The 15,462-nt window shown below is 39.6% G+C and overlaps 1 protein-coding gene across 1 annotated transcript; it reads left to right on the plus strand.

The window, feature by feature from the left end:
* Positions 1-1,418: 1,418 nt before the first annotated feature.
* DDX18 (DEAD-box helicase 18) lies at positions 1,419-15,140 on the plus strand. The gene is made up of 14 exons (XM_011366068.2): positions 1,419-1,582; positions 3,744-4,025; positions 4,450-4,590; positions 5,968-6,103; positions 6,473-6,573; positions 6,685-6,884; positions 6,976-7,090; positions 7,615-7,754; positions 8,585-8,746; positions 9,084-9,236; positions 9,933-10,046; positions 11,655-11,711; positions 12,057-12,234; positions 13,416-15,140. The coding sequence occupies exons 1-14, from the start codon at positions 1,498-1,500 to the stop codon at positions 13,556-13,558; spliced, it is 2,007 nt and encodes a 668-aa protein (XP_011364370.1). The 5' UTR covers positions 1,419-1,497; the 3' UTR covers positions 13,559-15,140.
* The last annotated feature ends 322 nt before the right edge of the window (positions 15,141-15,462 follow it).

Genomic DNA, 15,462 nt, shown 5'->3' on the forward strand with positions numbered 1-15,462 from the left:
CAAAGGCATGTTCCTGGCTGAGTCTTTCCCTATCTCTTAGAATTGATTAGTTCCTGGAGGGAAAATGTCTCCTCATCCAGAAAAGGTCTTTTTAGATGTCAAAATACAATAATATTCAAAAAAAATTAAAAATATATACAGTAGAATGTGTATACAGTTACACATATATATTTAAACTGATATATATGTGTGTGTATGTATGTGTATCTATGTTCGTGCCTGTGTGGGAGCAAGCACCAGTTTAAATTTGACTCATCATTTTGCCTGCCTAATCATTAACAATCTAGGCGCATTGCAATTTGCTTGTCTTGGTTGTTCAGCCCAATTCAATGTGATTTCTCAGTCAATTCATTCATATTTGTTTAAACTCCCTCCCAAGTTTCTTCCTCTACCTTCTCCCCTATGATCATATATAATCCTCACCAGTAATCTCTCTGACACTCCAAGTAAACAAATTAATCCAGGCTTCATTGACCCTTCCCGTTATTGTTCAGCCCAAATTAGTTACTACCAAGAGGAATTGGGGCAAATTTTTAAAGAAAAATATCTATTTTTATATGAATTATCCCAATTTTTTTTAATGTCGGTAACCTTTTTTCAAATTAAAAGCTCTACACATTCCCTCCCCCACAAAGAGGGAGAGAGAAGACAAGACAAGAAAAAAGAAAAGGGAAAGGAAAGTAAAGAAAAGAAAAGGAAAGGAAAGGAAAGAAAAGAAAACGAAAGGAAAAGGAAATAAGTAAAATAAGAGGCCTACTAGCTAGCCAAAGTGTAATTTCTGTCCTGGACTCCTAGAGGGTCCATGGGTGCCTGGGATTTATAAACCTGTTTTTGAAACGGTAGCCAACTCACTAATACTACAATGAAATCAACTTAAAGGCATAGCAATGTGAGGTTTTAATGGCTAAGAATAGAATAACTTATGATGGAATGAATGGAATGGAAGGAAAAATATCAGGGTGAAACACAAGAGTAAGGGTGTTGTTTTGAGAAACGTCATATTTGTATGTTCTTGGGAACCAAGTGACATGGAAAGTATGTCTCACTGAGAGTGGACAAACAAGTTTGGAAACACGTAAATAAAATTTGGGTTTTGGTCAATTTCCCAAGTTATCTAGGATCCAAAAAGGGCAAAAACATAAAACTGGAGACTCCCTAAGGCATTCCACTGGGATTTTTTTCTCCAGTCTCCTCTGGCGTTAGCTCAAATTCTACCAGGACTCCCAAACGCCCACAGGTGCTGCCAAGTCCGGCACAGTGTGAACCCAGCGCAAGCTCTGGCCTCCACGCCCCCAGGGGACGCTGCAAAAAATTCAGTCGCCAAGGGTAGCACGGCGCACGCGCCCGGAAGCATTTCCACCCGGGACGCGTTTTCACTCCACAGGCCGGGAGGGTTTCCTGCGACGTACTTCCGGTTAGCCGAGCCGCTCACGTGCAGCCCGAAGGGAAGTTACGTCACCCTGGGCAGTGGCGCCCGACTGAAGGAGCTTGTACAACATGTCTCATCTACCGATGAAACTCCTGCGGAAGAAGATCGAGAAGCGGAACCTCAAATTGCGGCAACGAAACCTAAAGCTACAGGGTGAGATGCGCTAAGCTTCGCGGCAGCCTGGGTTGCTGAGGAAGCCCACGCGTGGGCCGTGGCGCGCTGCGGAGATTGCGGGGCCGAGCGGCGCTGTTTAAGTGTCACCACGGCTCCGGTGTGGCGCGGGCAGCCTTCTTGAGAGCACGTGTGCTTGTCGAGTGAAAAGGAAGTCTGGGGCAGCCTCAGGTCGGGTCCCGCCGCTGCCCCTAGCCTTTCTGACCGCCAGTTTCTCCTACCGAGTTAGAGCAGCAGGTTTCTTGAGTTCCCTCCCAGGCCTCTAGGAGTTCGTCCGGCTAAAGCAGCCTTTTCCACCTCCACGCCTCCTTATTCTGACACCCTCACCACCCTCAGGTCCCATCTCATCACTGCCCCTCACCCATTTCTAGTCAGACGTGGAGAACTTTTATCTCCATGCAGTTTGCATTTGCGTCATCTGTTTAATGTCTGCTTTCTTCAAGAGAAGCTCATTGTCACTGTTTTCACAAAGCTTTCCTGATACCTTTGCCTTCCCCTTCTCCGCGTCTCTTCCCATCTCTCGTCCTCCCTCTCCCCCTCCCCTTCTTTCACATTTAAAGCTCTTAAAAGTGTCTTATGCACACGTCAAACACTAAGCCTCTCTGGTGCCCTATCTTCGCATCACTCTCAACTTCAGGTTATAAATTCCTTGATAGCTTTTACATATTTTCATCTTTGACAGAGACCTACATGAAAAGGATTTTACCTGAATGCCTGCCACCGTGCTTACCTACCTTATTTGCAGTCCTAACTTCTTAATGGTGAACCAGAGATCTTGAAGTTGTTAGGTTAACTTTTTTGGGTCCTGTATAGTAACATGTAAACCCCCTGAAGGCAGTGTTAGAGGCCTGATGCCTTACCCCAGTTGTTTTTCAACAGAAATTAGTTGATGGAAAGAAATCCTGGAGGAGAGGGAAGGTTTGTGGGTTTTAGGAATAACATTTTTGAAGTTCCCTTATATTTCCAGTTCTTAGAGACTAACACAGCATTACTGACAACTTAGAGGTAGCAGTTAGAAGATGGTGTTATCTTTTTCTTTATATAAACATGGAAACTTTTGTAAAGACATTCTCAGGTATCTTATATATGATTAGTATTGGGACAAAAAAGTGGTTTCATCAGCAGTTTTCAGTTCACTGCCATCTAAGAAAGTTGGTGAATTTTTCGAAGTTGTATTTATATGAGAATGAGTAGTCGTATGAATAAGATGTAAGTTGTTTTTAATATATCAGTCATATATTTATCAATTACTTAATGTTAAAATGTATATTTTGTTACTATCATCATTTGGCCCAAGCTGTTTAAGTATTTGACTTCATGAAGTTTTCCTGTCCCAGACTCTTAACTCCTTAAGGACAGAGATATGGTTTTTGGAAGTTAAGAAATAAATGCAGCTTTCTATTTTTCGGCATTTTTCCTTAAAGGAAATTTACTTGTCTCGTACTGGAACAGCATAAAATTGCAAGTGATTTTAATAGTGTTCTGCAGGTCCTCGAATAACGTCTTTTGTTCAATGTCATTTTGTTATAACGTTAATGAGATGCCATAGGGACTTAACTCTTGTTTATATCAATTAGTGTATGGTAAAATTGGCATTATATGCCCTATCAACGATAATTAAGTGAGGACTTCCTGTATATGAAAGGGAAGTACTGTCGGAAGCCAGCCGACCAAGTCAAACCGGGTACCTGAATGGGGGAGCGGGGACTGAGAAAAAAGAGAAGACAGACAGGGTGCAGGAAGGAGAACAGAACAGAACTCACAACTGTCTCTCCGAGTTTATTTCTTATCCTTCTTTTTATACATAATCTGTTCCTTTTGGTATCCGAAGATAACATAATTAAAGTAACATCTTGAAGATCAAGGTACAATCGACACTTCCTTTGACACTCCCTTTGACACTCTCTTTATCTATACTTAATCTTCTTCTTCCTGGAATTCCACAGAACCAGCCTTTTCCTTTTTATGCAAGCAGGCCTCCCGAGATAAACCATGCACTCTTTTGAATTTGGGGAGCTTTAGCTCCCTACAAAGTACAAGCTAAATCATTCAGTTCTGGAAACCATGGAATTTCTCATTTGGAATTTCAGTGTCTCTGAGTAAACCTCCCCTTCTTGTGACAATGTGTTCTGTTTTTATACAGGGGCCTCAGATGTGAGCCTGTCAGAAACTCAAAATGGAGATATGTCTGAAGAAACAGTGGGAGGTGGAAAAGTTAAAAAATCCTTAAAGCAGTCTATGAATAAGGGCTTGTCAGAAGTCCAAAATGGGGATATATCTAAAGAAACAGTGGAAAATATAAAGGTTAAAAAATCCAAGAAGTCTACCATATTAACCAATGGGGAAGCAGCAACACAGCCTCCCAATTCAGAATCGAAGAAGAAAAAGAAGAAAAAGAGAAAAATAGTAGATGATGCTGGGCCTGGTAAGTACTTCATTTTCTTTGAATTTAAGCCATACTGTTTTTCACGGTTGTCATTCTACCTTTCCTCTATTATTATTGTGTCTCTGTTACATGCAAGAATCCCCAGTACTCACTAGTATACCAGAAACTAACCTGGGAGCTAAAGGAAAAGGGGTCAAGGGGGATTTTAATTTTTCTCAAAATATCGAGCAATGTATCATGCAAAAAGTTTTTTGGCAAATCTATATGTCCCCCTGAGTTTCTTAAATATAACCATATCTTCAGTAACGAATGAGACATTCTTAGGAAATTAAAACTGGAAATGTGTTAAACTTTTGAAAATATGCCTCTTCAACACACATCTTTTATTTCGTGATCTCATTTGGTATTTTTATTTAAAGAAAAAAAAAATTGGGTCGGGGGTGTTGTTTTTTTAAAACCAAAGATACCAAAAAAGCAAAAACTGAAGACAAAGAAAAATCTGAAGACAGTGTCCAGACTCCTGAAGAAACAGCAAACAGTGCGGAAAAGCCAGATGATGAAGAAGGGGACAGTGAGGTGCCCAGCCTGCCCCTGGGACTGACAGGTAACTTCCAGAAAATTTCATACCTCTCTGGAGTATAAAATTTGAGATTCCATTGTGACATTTACCCTGAAAAAGTATCGACAAGAAATGTTTTCATATCTTAAATGCTGCCTTTTATCTTCCATGTTGTGTGCCTTAGTTTTTATTGTTTCTCTAGTTTTTATTCCTCTTCTTTATTCTTGACACTAAATATTTTGATAATGCACACAGCTTCTGGGGTCCTCTCTTCCTTTGGTTTGTCATTTTCTAAAGCTTATTCCTTATTGTAGTAAGAAAATCTTTGGCCTAGAATTCTGGAGTCTAGAGGTTTAATACTGGCTCAGTTACTAAGAAAGAAAGAAGGATGGAATTAACATTACTTTATCTGTAAAGTCAGGAGTTTAGATTAGAATTAGTTGCTCCTAACAATGAATATCAAGGAGTTGCTTGAGTTGTTTGGTTTGTGGTTTTTGCTTGTTAAAATATCAAGGCTCAAACCCAGACCTGCTTAATCAGAATTGCAGGGGTTATGGCGCTGGCTTAAAACTAGGGTAATTTTTCCCCCAGGTAGGGTGACAAGCTCATTCTGGTTTGCCCAAAACTTAACTAGTTTTAGCATTGAAAGTCCAGCATCCCATAAATCTCCTCTATCTCAAGCCAGTTATATGAGGGGTAGCTGCCAGTATTTTTGTTGTCAGAATTGGGGGCAGACTACTGGCATCTAGTGGGTAGAGATCAGGGATACTGCAGAACATCCTATAGTGTATAGGACCACCTCACAACAAAAAATTGTCCAGTCCAAAATGTCAGTAGTGCCAAGTTTGACAGTACTTGGGGGTATAGCCAGGACGTGTTGGAGTGGGTGGTTTTGATGCCTTCCCCTGCATACTTGATATGTAGGTTTAGTCTGTGGCTATTTCTGACTCTTGGTTGTCTTTTTAAAGTAAAAGTAACTAGTTTTTTTTGATTGACTTCATAGTCAGTTTTTATTATACTGAATGTTTTCACTTTTTATTTAGATTTCTTAAACATTTCATTTCCCTCTGAACTCCTCCTGTCCCCAGTGTCTGAACTGCTGTTCCCATCCCAGCTTGGATATTTTCATTTCATACTCATCCCTTGATTGTGCCTCTTGTCCATCCCTTATTAATTTGTTAACAGTATAGGTTCTGGACTTGAAATTACATAGCCATCAGCACTGGAGAAACTTTATAAGTATAGGGTCTTTTTTTAATACTACATAGGAATGGTTGAGATTTAGTGTTAGTGGAAGAAGCTCTTCTAAGCATGACTCCAACCCAGTAACGCTGTCAATCAGCAAAACTAATTCAGACAACTATTGCTGAATTAGCTATTAAAAAAGAAATGTTTGCTAATAATAAACTGTCTTTCATTTAGGAGCTTTTGAGGATACCTCATTTGCTTCTCTATCTAATCTTGTCAATGAGAACACTCTGAAGGCAATAAAAGAAATGGGCTTTACAAACATGACTGAAATTCAGCATAAAAGTATCAGACCACTTCTGGAAGGCAGGTATGATTAACATTGACTTTGGGACATTAGTAGCTCTTTTTAGTGCTAGTACTTTGGAAAGAAAATACCAGTATGTTCTGTTGAATTTGCTGTGTGTGTTAGGTTATACATCCAACCTGCATTAAAGGCTTTAAGTTATTTACTGACGTTTGAAGGAAAGTGTTCACTTCTGTTTTAAAGCACGATTCTTATTTCTTAAATTATTTAACCCACCTGATTGATTTCAGTGATAGAGAAGGTAGGAAATTTATTTTTCTTGATTCTGTCCTAGCCTTGGTTCCTAAACCGAGGGATTGCACACGTACGTATTCAGTATTTATTGAATGAGTATACTAAATCTCTCTCTCCTTTCCATTTTTTAATATTTAGGGATCTTCTAGCAGCTGCAAAAACAGGCAGTGGCAAAACCCTGGCATTTCTCATCCCTGCAGTTGAACTCATTGTTAAGTTAAAGTTTATGCCCAGGAATGGTAAGCCTTTGATCCAATTGTTTCTGCCAATGTCTGTTTATTGTATCTGTTACAGATGCATGGTGATAACTATAATTTGTCTTTTGCAATGTATCATTTTTTGCTTTTTAGGAACAGGAATTCTTATTCTCTCACCTACTAGGGAACTGGCCATGCAGACTTTCGGTGTTCTTAAAGAGCTAATGACACATCATGTTCATACATATGGGTTAGTAATGGGTGGCAGTAACAGATCTGCTGAAGCACAGAAACTTGCTAATGGGATCAATATCATTGTGGCTACACCAGGCCGTCTGCTGGACCATATGCAAGTAAGAGAACACTATTATTTAGTACCTGTCTCATAGTCTTGTGTGAAACAAACTTGACAGCCAACAATATTTTCGTCCTTTGTCTTGTTAGAATACTCCAGGGTTTATGTATAAAAACCTACAGTGTCTGGTTATTGATGAGGCTGATCGTATTTTGGATGTTGGATTTGAAGAGGAGTTAAAGCAAATTATTAAACTTCTGCCAAGTAAGTAGGTAGTATCTATATGTTTGCAAAGTAGTTGTTGGAAGCAGGTGAGAGTTCGTCCTATATGAAAACTATTAATACCAGAATCTTAATATGACCAAGTAAAGCAGTTGTGCCAACCTTAGAGATAGTTTGCAATACAAACATCAAACTTACTAGTAACTTAATACAGTGCTTTTGCTATTTTAGAGGTTATTATGCATGTCTCATCTACCATTAGAGGCTATTGGGGCTGGAGTTTTCTTTACCTAAAAATTTAACTACAATTTCTTCAGTAGATACAAGGCTATTCAGGTTTTCTGTTTCTTCTTGAGTGAACTTTAGCAGTTTTGTCTTTCAAGGAAATTGTCCATTTTGTCTAAATTATCAAACGTATAGACAGAGTTGTTCATGATATTCCTTTAACATCTGTAGTTATAGCATGTTTCCCATTCCTGATAGTTTACTTAGGAGCATTTATAGTTGTGAAGCAAATTTAAAGAGTACTCGAAAGATTTGGGTTATTTTATATGTACCTGTTTCAGCACGCAGACAGACCATGCTCTTTTCTGCCACACAAACTCGAAAAGTTGAAGACCTGGCAAGGATTTCTCTGAAAAAGGAGCCGTTGTATGTTGGTGTTGATGATGATAAAGCTAATGCAACAGTTGACGGTCTTGAACAGGTATTTTTTGTTGCTATCTTAAATTTTAAGAATCTTCTTTGGTGTTTCCTTTTAATCGTTTGGAGGATCCTCCAGAAAGCAGATGGATTATTAAACTTTAATTCAAATATAGCAAATTTGGGTATTGGGTCTCTGGCTCTCTGGTATAAAGTATCTTGAACTCTGAAGTCTCTTAATACCACTTACCACATGGAGGCGTTATTAACCACTACCACTTATAGATGGCAGAAAAAAAAAATCGCTGTTTAATAATCTCTTGCTCTAAGACGAGAGTTGAGGTAGAAGATGGAAAGATTGGTATCAGGCACACAGCTGTGGAAAATTGGAAGTGAGGTGAGAAAGATCCAAACTAGGTTGATGAATAAAATACTTTCTGTAAGAAGTTAGTTTAAAAATCTTGCATTGGTTATTTAGTTTTTAAAAATATATTCACCCAGCTTTATTATGTTGTTTAGGACTGTGCACTTAAGCCGTGGTTATTTAAGATCTTGTTTGTAGAGACCTTTTAAAAAATCCTCGATGTCTTGAGGGTTCCAGTTAGTAGAGGTATTAATATATTGTGGTTTCAAGAACTGTTGATGACCTGTAATCTCAGAAATATGAAAAGAATTTAGCATCCAGTGATTACATTAATTACAGGCATCAAAAGAGCTTAAATTAGTCTTATTTTAGGAATGCTCTGTTATAATGAAGGCAGTAACTTTACTATAGGTAAGGCATGACAGTGTATGTGTGATGTTTATCTGTGCTCTTTATCAAATTATATTGACTCATGCAGCTGAAAATTTCCATTTGATTATTTTCTATCTGTTCATTTAAACTACTTCTAGGGATATGTTGTTTGTCCTTCTGAAAAGAGATTCCTCCTGCTCTTTACGTTCCTTAAGAAGAACCGGAAGAAGAAACTAATGGTCTTCTTTTCATCCTGTAAGTCTGTGAAATACCACTACGAGTTGCTGAATTACATCGATTTGCCTGTCTTGGCCATTCATGTAAGTGATTATGAAAAGTTTATTAAAAACAAGTTATGCTTATCAACTTATATAGATTGTGGGGTTTGAGGTGTTACTATCCTCTAAATGTAGTTCTTAGTAGGTCAGTCAACATTGGGTGATTGATCTTCTGTGGAGGGAGCTTTGCTAGGTGTGGAGGGGTGAGGACCACAAAGGAATAAGATATGCCATCAACTTGAGAAAATAGGACGTAAGCCAGGGAATGAACTTGAAATGAAGTACGTTCACAACTCCACAGTTTGGGGGCTCTACATCTAGACTTTACAAAAACAGCCTTAAGTTTTCAGCTCTAATGGATGTTTTTATTTGATTCTAGGGAAGGCAGAAGCAAAATAAGCGTACAACCACATTCTTCCAGTTCTGCAATGCTGATACGGGGATATTGTTGTGCACAGACGTGGCAGCTAGAGGGCTGGACATTCCTGAAGTTGACTGGATTGTTCAGTATGACCCTCCAGATGACCCCAAGGTACCAGGCATCCTTGGGTTTTCTTAGAATGGCTCTGCATTAAGGAGTGCACTTACTCTCCAGGTTCCCTGAGAAATACCACATTTCACTTTCAAAGGTTTATTCCTTAGTTATTCAAGTCATGTTTTATTGTACAGTGGCTTTATAGTATTTCTCTGGTGCTGATAGTATTCAGGGCTTTTACAAGACTGAAAGGAGGTATATAAGGAGATTTGAGAAGCATCAGTGGGACTTAGGAATGTTACATGCATGGAATTTGTTAAGAGCAGTAGGTATCAGGAGGAAATAAAATTTGCTTACAGAGATAGATAAGTCTCTAGTATATTAGTAAAATAAGTTTTGAGTATTTTCAACAAATAAGAGATTACATAAATTGTCAGCCAGCATTTAAACATGCTTCAAAAAGCCATTTCAGGATGAAATGCACTGGTCATTTTATTAGATCACAGAATTAATGTGAATATCATATCCAGCTTTCCTTCGGCCTCAATCATTGCCCTGTTACGTCTTTCGGGATGGTGCATGTAGAAGGGATGATGGTCTTGCTTCAGGGAACAGACCTTAGGAAGGGGCACCATCTCCTTCAGATACACTAACAACGCTTCTGTCTGCTACCATGCAAGTCCGGTAATGCAAACTGCCACAAGTGCCCATGGAAGCCCGTCTGTTAACTCAGGTTTTCTCTCCCCACCAAAGGAATATATTCATCGTGTGGGTAGAACAGCCAGAGGCCTAAACGGAAGAGGGCATGCCTTGCTCATTTTGCGCCCTGAAGAATTGGGTTTCCTTCGATACTTGAAGCAATCTAAGGTAAAGATCCTTGCTTGAAAGATCTTAAGTTGGGAAGCAGATACCTCTTGGTAGGAATTATTTGCCAGTGCAGATGGCTTTGAGCACTTTTTAGATGTGTCCAGGAAGTCATGGGTCATTGCAGTGCTGTTGAAACAGCTATAGTGGGTAAGCAAGTGAGATTTTATGTGGGTTTGTCCCGGGAAATGTGAACGGAAAAAAATACTCATATGGCTCAATTCTTGAGCTCTTTGTTGCTCAGCAGTGCATCTCATGCCCCCAGTCTCTTCTCCCATTCCCTACAACCTGTTTGAAACCACCTCTACTCCTTTGAAGCTCCCTCACACATGATCGTCTCTACCTCCCTTTCTCCTTCCTGCAGTCTTCATTGCATCTCTTCATCCCGCTTTCTCTCTTACCCCACCCAAGGCAGTCTACCTTTTCTTCCTCCCCCAGTCCGTTCTTCGTCAATTCTGTGGTTTACCTTCAGTCTCTCCCTTGAAGTTAGCTCTTCACCATCTCAAATCTCACTAAAAAAAAGTAACTTCAACCCAAACCTATTCTCCTACCACCACCTCCAGTGTAGTTACTACCTGTTAACCTTTCTTAAGTCTGCCATTTTGAAAAGTGATTTATATTTTTTCCATTTATTTTCTACTCACCCTATCCTCTAATCCACCCTAATTTGGCATTATTCCATCCCACCAAATCTGACTTCATTGGAATTATTAATGTTGCTAGATCTTGGGAATAGTTATCAGGCCTTCTCTTCCCCAACATTTGCCTTTTTGTTGGCTTCCCTGGCAGCCTTGCCAGGTGGATTTTCCCCTACCGGGCAACTAGTTGTAGTTCTTATAAATTGCTCTATGGCCTTTGCACTTTTTCTCTAGAATGCCCTTTTCCTGGTTCTCTAGATTGACTCTGGTTTCAGCCAGCTCTTATCTCTTCTGGGAAGCCCTCACTGATCCCTTGCCATCCTGGTCCCACAGTGGGAGTGCTCATTGTGTTGTCGTTTTATCACTTATCTGTCTCCCCTGCAAGACTGCAAGTTCTCCGAGGGCAGGGGCATGGCTTGGGTAGCTGTTTATCACCCCAGTACCTAGCAAAGATCTGGCACTTTTCCAGTTATCTAATAAGTAATGGCTAATAAGAAATCTTACCTACACAGGAGTTCCTGGTCATCATCATGACGTCTACCTCTGATGTCACAAACCCCAGTCGCAGGGCAATGTTGTGTTAGGGCAGCGCTCCTGATATGGAGTGAAGAGCTAGTGACCCTTCCAACTGGAAGCTACAGGCTGCTTCATCATTTTAGAGATCCTTATTCGTAGAAAAGGGCTTCATGGACTTGTCCTGTCCAAGTCTTCACCTTTCCTTTTAGGAAGGTTCCACGGTACAATTTATGAACAATTCACAGGGGTAAGATAAGACTTTTCCACTGGCATTGGGAGACAAGATAGAGCAGATGTTTGTGCCAAGGGAATTCCACAGGCCTGGTTATCCCATCATTTCTTCCATGCCTAATGAGCTGCCTTATTTCCTGGCTGTTGATAGGACACTCATCACTTATCACCTAAGCATCTGAATGTTAATCTATTCTAATGTTATCTTCATGCCTTTGTTTTTTAGGTTCCATTAAGTGAATTTGAGTTTTCCTGGTCCAAAATTTCTGACATTCAGTCTCAGGTATGGTTTTCTTTGGCGAGAGGTGGTTAGCCTCAGCGCCTCATCCCAGCATTACCTCCTTAGACTTCCATTAGCAGTCGTTGTACTCTGTGTCCCCCTTTTTATAAATGAGAAGTTTGAGTTGTGTGACCACTCAGGTTTCTCGCTGTACTGATTATAATTGTACCTTGTTTCAGGCCATACCAAGAACATTGTAATTATTCTTCCTGTGGCGTGATTCTGCAAATATTACAAAGCTCAGAAAAAGTGTATTGGGACAAATGTTTTTTGCAGGATAATTTTTGTTGAAATATGCATGAAATCTGCTTTTTTGTTTTATTAAAACCATGTTTCTTTCCATTTCAGCTTGAAAAATTGATTGAAAAGAACTACTTTCTTCATAAGTCAGCTCAGGAAGCATATAAGTCATACATTCGAGCATATGATTCCCATTCTCTGAAACAGATCTTTGATGTTAATAACTTAAATTTGCCTCAGGTGGCTCTGTCATTTGGTTTCAAGGTGCCTCCTTTTGTTGATCTGAGTATCCTTTTCCTCGTGAATTCATGCAGGAACTAAGGGACAAAAGCATGACAGAGGGACATTTGAGCTTAGCACTGAGTTAGTGTGTGCTCTGGCTGGGGACTGGGGGCTCAGGTGTTCAGTCTGGTCATTGTCTGCTTGTCATTGCTAGCATGGAGTAGGCAGGGATTAGTTATCAGAGTGAGGATTACAGAAACACGACAACTTATGGTTAGAGCCTTAAAACAGACAAAGGAACTTGATTGGCAGACACAGCCAGAGGGAGCTATGCAATCTGGAAAGAAGCACAGGGGAAATTGCAGTGCTCTGGCAGTTGTGAGGCTTCACTGTACAAGGTTCAGGAGGAATAAAAAGCATAAGTGCTGCTCAAGATAAAAGGCAAAGGGAATATCTCTAGTTGCTTCTATTGCAATTTATGATGTGTGCTTTATCATGTTTTCAAGAAACCAAAGCAGCTAAATTGAAGCCTGTTCATTAACACAATGGCATTAATTCCTGAAGGGACTAGAACACAGGTCCCCAACCCCAGGGTCACAGACCTCTACTCATCTGTGGCCTTTTAGGAACTGGGCCACAAAGCAGCCAAATGAAGCTTCATCTGTATCTGTATCCACTCCCCAATGCTAGCATCTCTGCCTCAGCTCCACCTCAGATCATCAGGCATTAGATTCCCATAGGAGCACCGGTCCCCTGGTGCCAAAAAGATTGGAGACTGCTGGACCAGAATACCAAATTTGGGTTGACATCCCCATTGCAGGTGTTGAGCAAATGTCTACATATTGATTCGAGTGAAAAGAACAGCAACTTTATTTTTAAAAGCATTCCTGAATCAACAGAGATGAAAGTCATTTGTTTGGACACTGGGTATTTTTTAATGTGTTCCTGTAAACTTGCTGATCTGCCTCTACTCCTTGCAAGTAATCTTCTTGAGTTTCATTGTGTGGAAAAAATAATATAACTGTTACACTGGGCTTAAAATCAGACCTGCTAATTTTAGTCACAGTCACACGGCGACTCCTTTTCCTGAAATTTGTTGCATAAGCTCCTGTTCACCTATTTTCATGGTTCAGGCAGGAGTTGTGGTAGAGGGACAATATTATACACGCTGCTTGGTTCTCCGTGTAGACATTAGATTGGACTTTTATCTTTGTGTTGCTTCATTTCCTTAACGTGCATCTTTAGATGTGAACAGTAACGAAGGCAAGCTTAAAAAGAGAGGAGGAGGTGGTGGATTCGGCTACCAGAAAACCAAGAAGGTCGAGAAGTCCAAAATCTTCAAACACATTAGCAAGAAGTCATCTGACAGGAGGCAGTTCTCTCACTGAAGAAGACACACCTTCTTTTCACTTTGAAGAGCTCTGACCTGAAATGGATTTTTTTCCCTTGCTCTAACAAGGGAATTTTTGTAGCTTTAGGGTTTGGACTGATCTAACAAGCATAAATTGACTTGGGTTGCAAGCACTGACCACTGATATTTCCTGCAGGTCTCTCTTATTTTGGGGTTATAAACAGTTCATTTTTTCTTGATTCCTCAAGGACAAAGCAGAAGTATCTATCTTTTTGGTCTTGGTTATGATGATAGAATGTTTTAAGTTTATAAATTCCCCCTTATTTGTCATTATTTTAATATAATTCATTTTTTATCTTTTTTCCTGGTGTCTGAAGATTTTTGTGGCACAGATAGCTCTACGAACCTGCTGTGAAAGGCTGATGATCTGGTACACTGGACAGGTGGTGGTGGTGGTAAAGCAGGAAATTGTCTCCATTTATTTTGGGGGTTTGGTTGTTTCTTGGACCTTAGTGGTAGTTCTTGACCGCTCCTGAAAATGCTGCCATGTAAAGAGGAACAGGGCTTTTGGAAATATCTAAGAAGCACCTTTACTTAAAGGAGGCATCGATTTTTATATATGCCAGATTTTAAAACAGTGAGCTTTTCCCAATTTCATTTTAAGAACAGGAAACATGGGTGGTGGTTATTTGAATAAAGCGCCCCTAGTGGTTCTGACATTTGGAGTTGGAGGAGATTTGAGATTTTTGAGCCTCATTTATACCAGTGTAGGTGCAATAGTCCATGTGGTAACTTAGCAAAGACTTTAAAAAATTTAGGCACAAAGAGTGGTGACTCTCATTCAAATTTTTTGTTTCAGGTGGTTTGGATTTTAGCAAGCCCTTCTAACTGCAGAGTACTCTAGAAGGCAAAGCATCTTTTTGAGAAAAAAATTGCCTCTTTTAGATTTGTGAAACAGATTTACAGTGAGAATTGAAAATGAACAGAAGTCGGAAAGGGAAGCAAAGGCAGGAGTTTAGTCAGATGGAGTTTTTTGTTGTAGGATCTCTTGATTTCTACTTTGTTTTAAGTGTTTTATGTTTTTAGAGTGTTTCATAACTACAAAATGGTTAAATTTTGTAGCGATTTAAAACCAAAGTTGCTAGCATCGTATTGCTATTATGCCAGTTAATATTCATAGATTTCTGTTAAATGCAAGTACATGTAGAACCTCAAATGTAGAGGAGAGAGTTTAATAGATAGCATTCCAGAAGGTAGAGAAAAGAACAGTATTCTGCAGCAGGACTCAACCACTGTCACCCTAACTGGACCTGTTCTGGGTTTCAGACCTTAATTGCTGTACTCTGGACATTTAAGAACCGTTTCTCTATCCAGTGACATGTTTTTCTTTTTTGTTTGAGAAAAAATCATGCTTCAAGAAATAGGCAAAAGCAAAGGGAAGAATAATCACTGAACAGAAATTCTCTGCATATTTTGGTATATAACCTTCCAGTGTTTTGTATACATACTTTTTAATTTTTTTTTTTATCAAAAGTGAAATGCTCTACCCACCATTTGTGATCAGCTTGTTTATAACATGTTATTTTCCTGTGTCATTAAATAATTACATCAATTTTGTATTTGATTTAATATTCTTTGTTACTATTCTGCCTGGATTTGGGTTCTGGATACCTGCTTGTCTCAAACTGGCTTTCCTTGTCTCTGCATGTTTAAGAGAAGGTGGAAAGATTGTTTCTACTATAATAATGGCTTGTTTCAGGTACTTCCTGTATGAGATTCTGCTGGTAGAATGGGGCAAGCTGGGGTTATCCAGACAACCAGACTTGACCAACCTGGCCAGGATTCAGATGTGAGGGAGCCAGTCCTAGAATCGGATCCCAGGTCGGGGCAGCACTATCTGCAAGGCTCATTTTCATAAGAAGAAGGCACAGCTGCTGGTGG

This window comes from Pteropus vampyrus, unplaced genomic scaffold (genome assembly GCF_000151845.1).
Source record: "Pteropus vampyrus isolate Shadow unplaced genomic scaffold, Pvam_2.0 Scaffold120, whole genome shotgun sequence".
Lineage (NCBI taxonomy): Eukaryota > Metazoa > Chordata > Mammalia > Chiroptera > Pteropodidae > Pteropus > Pteropus vampyrus.

Coding starts and splice junctions, on each gene's coding strand:
- DDX18 (XM_011366068.2), top strand. CDS start 1,498: ATGTCTCATCTACCGATGAAACTCCTGCGGAAGAAGATCGAGAAGCGG. Junction 1,583..3,743: donor ACGAAACCTAAAGCTACAGG/GTGAGATGCGCT, acceptor GTTTTTATACAG/GGGCCTCAGATGTGAGCCTG. Junction 10,047..11,654: donor GATACTTGAAGCAATCTAAG/GTAAAGATCCTT, acceptor TTTGTTTTTTAG/GTTCCATTAAGTGAATTTGA.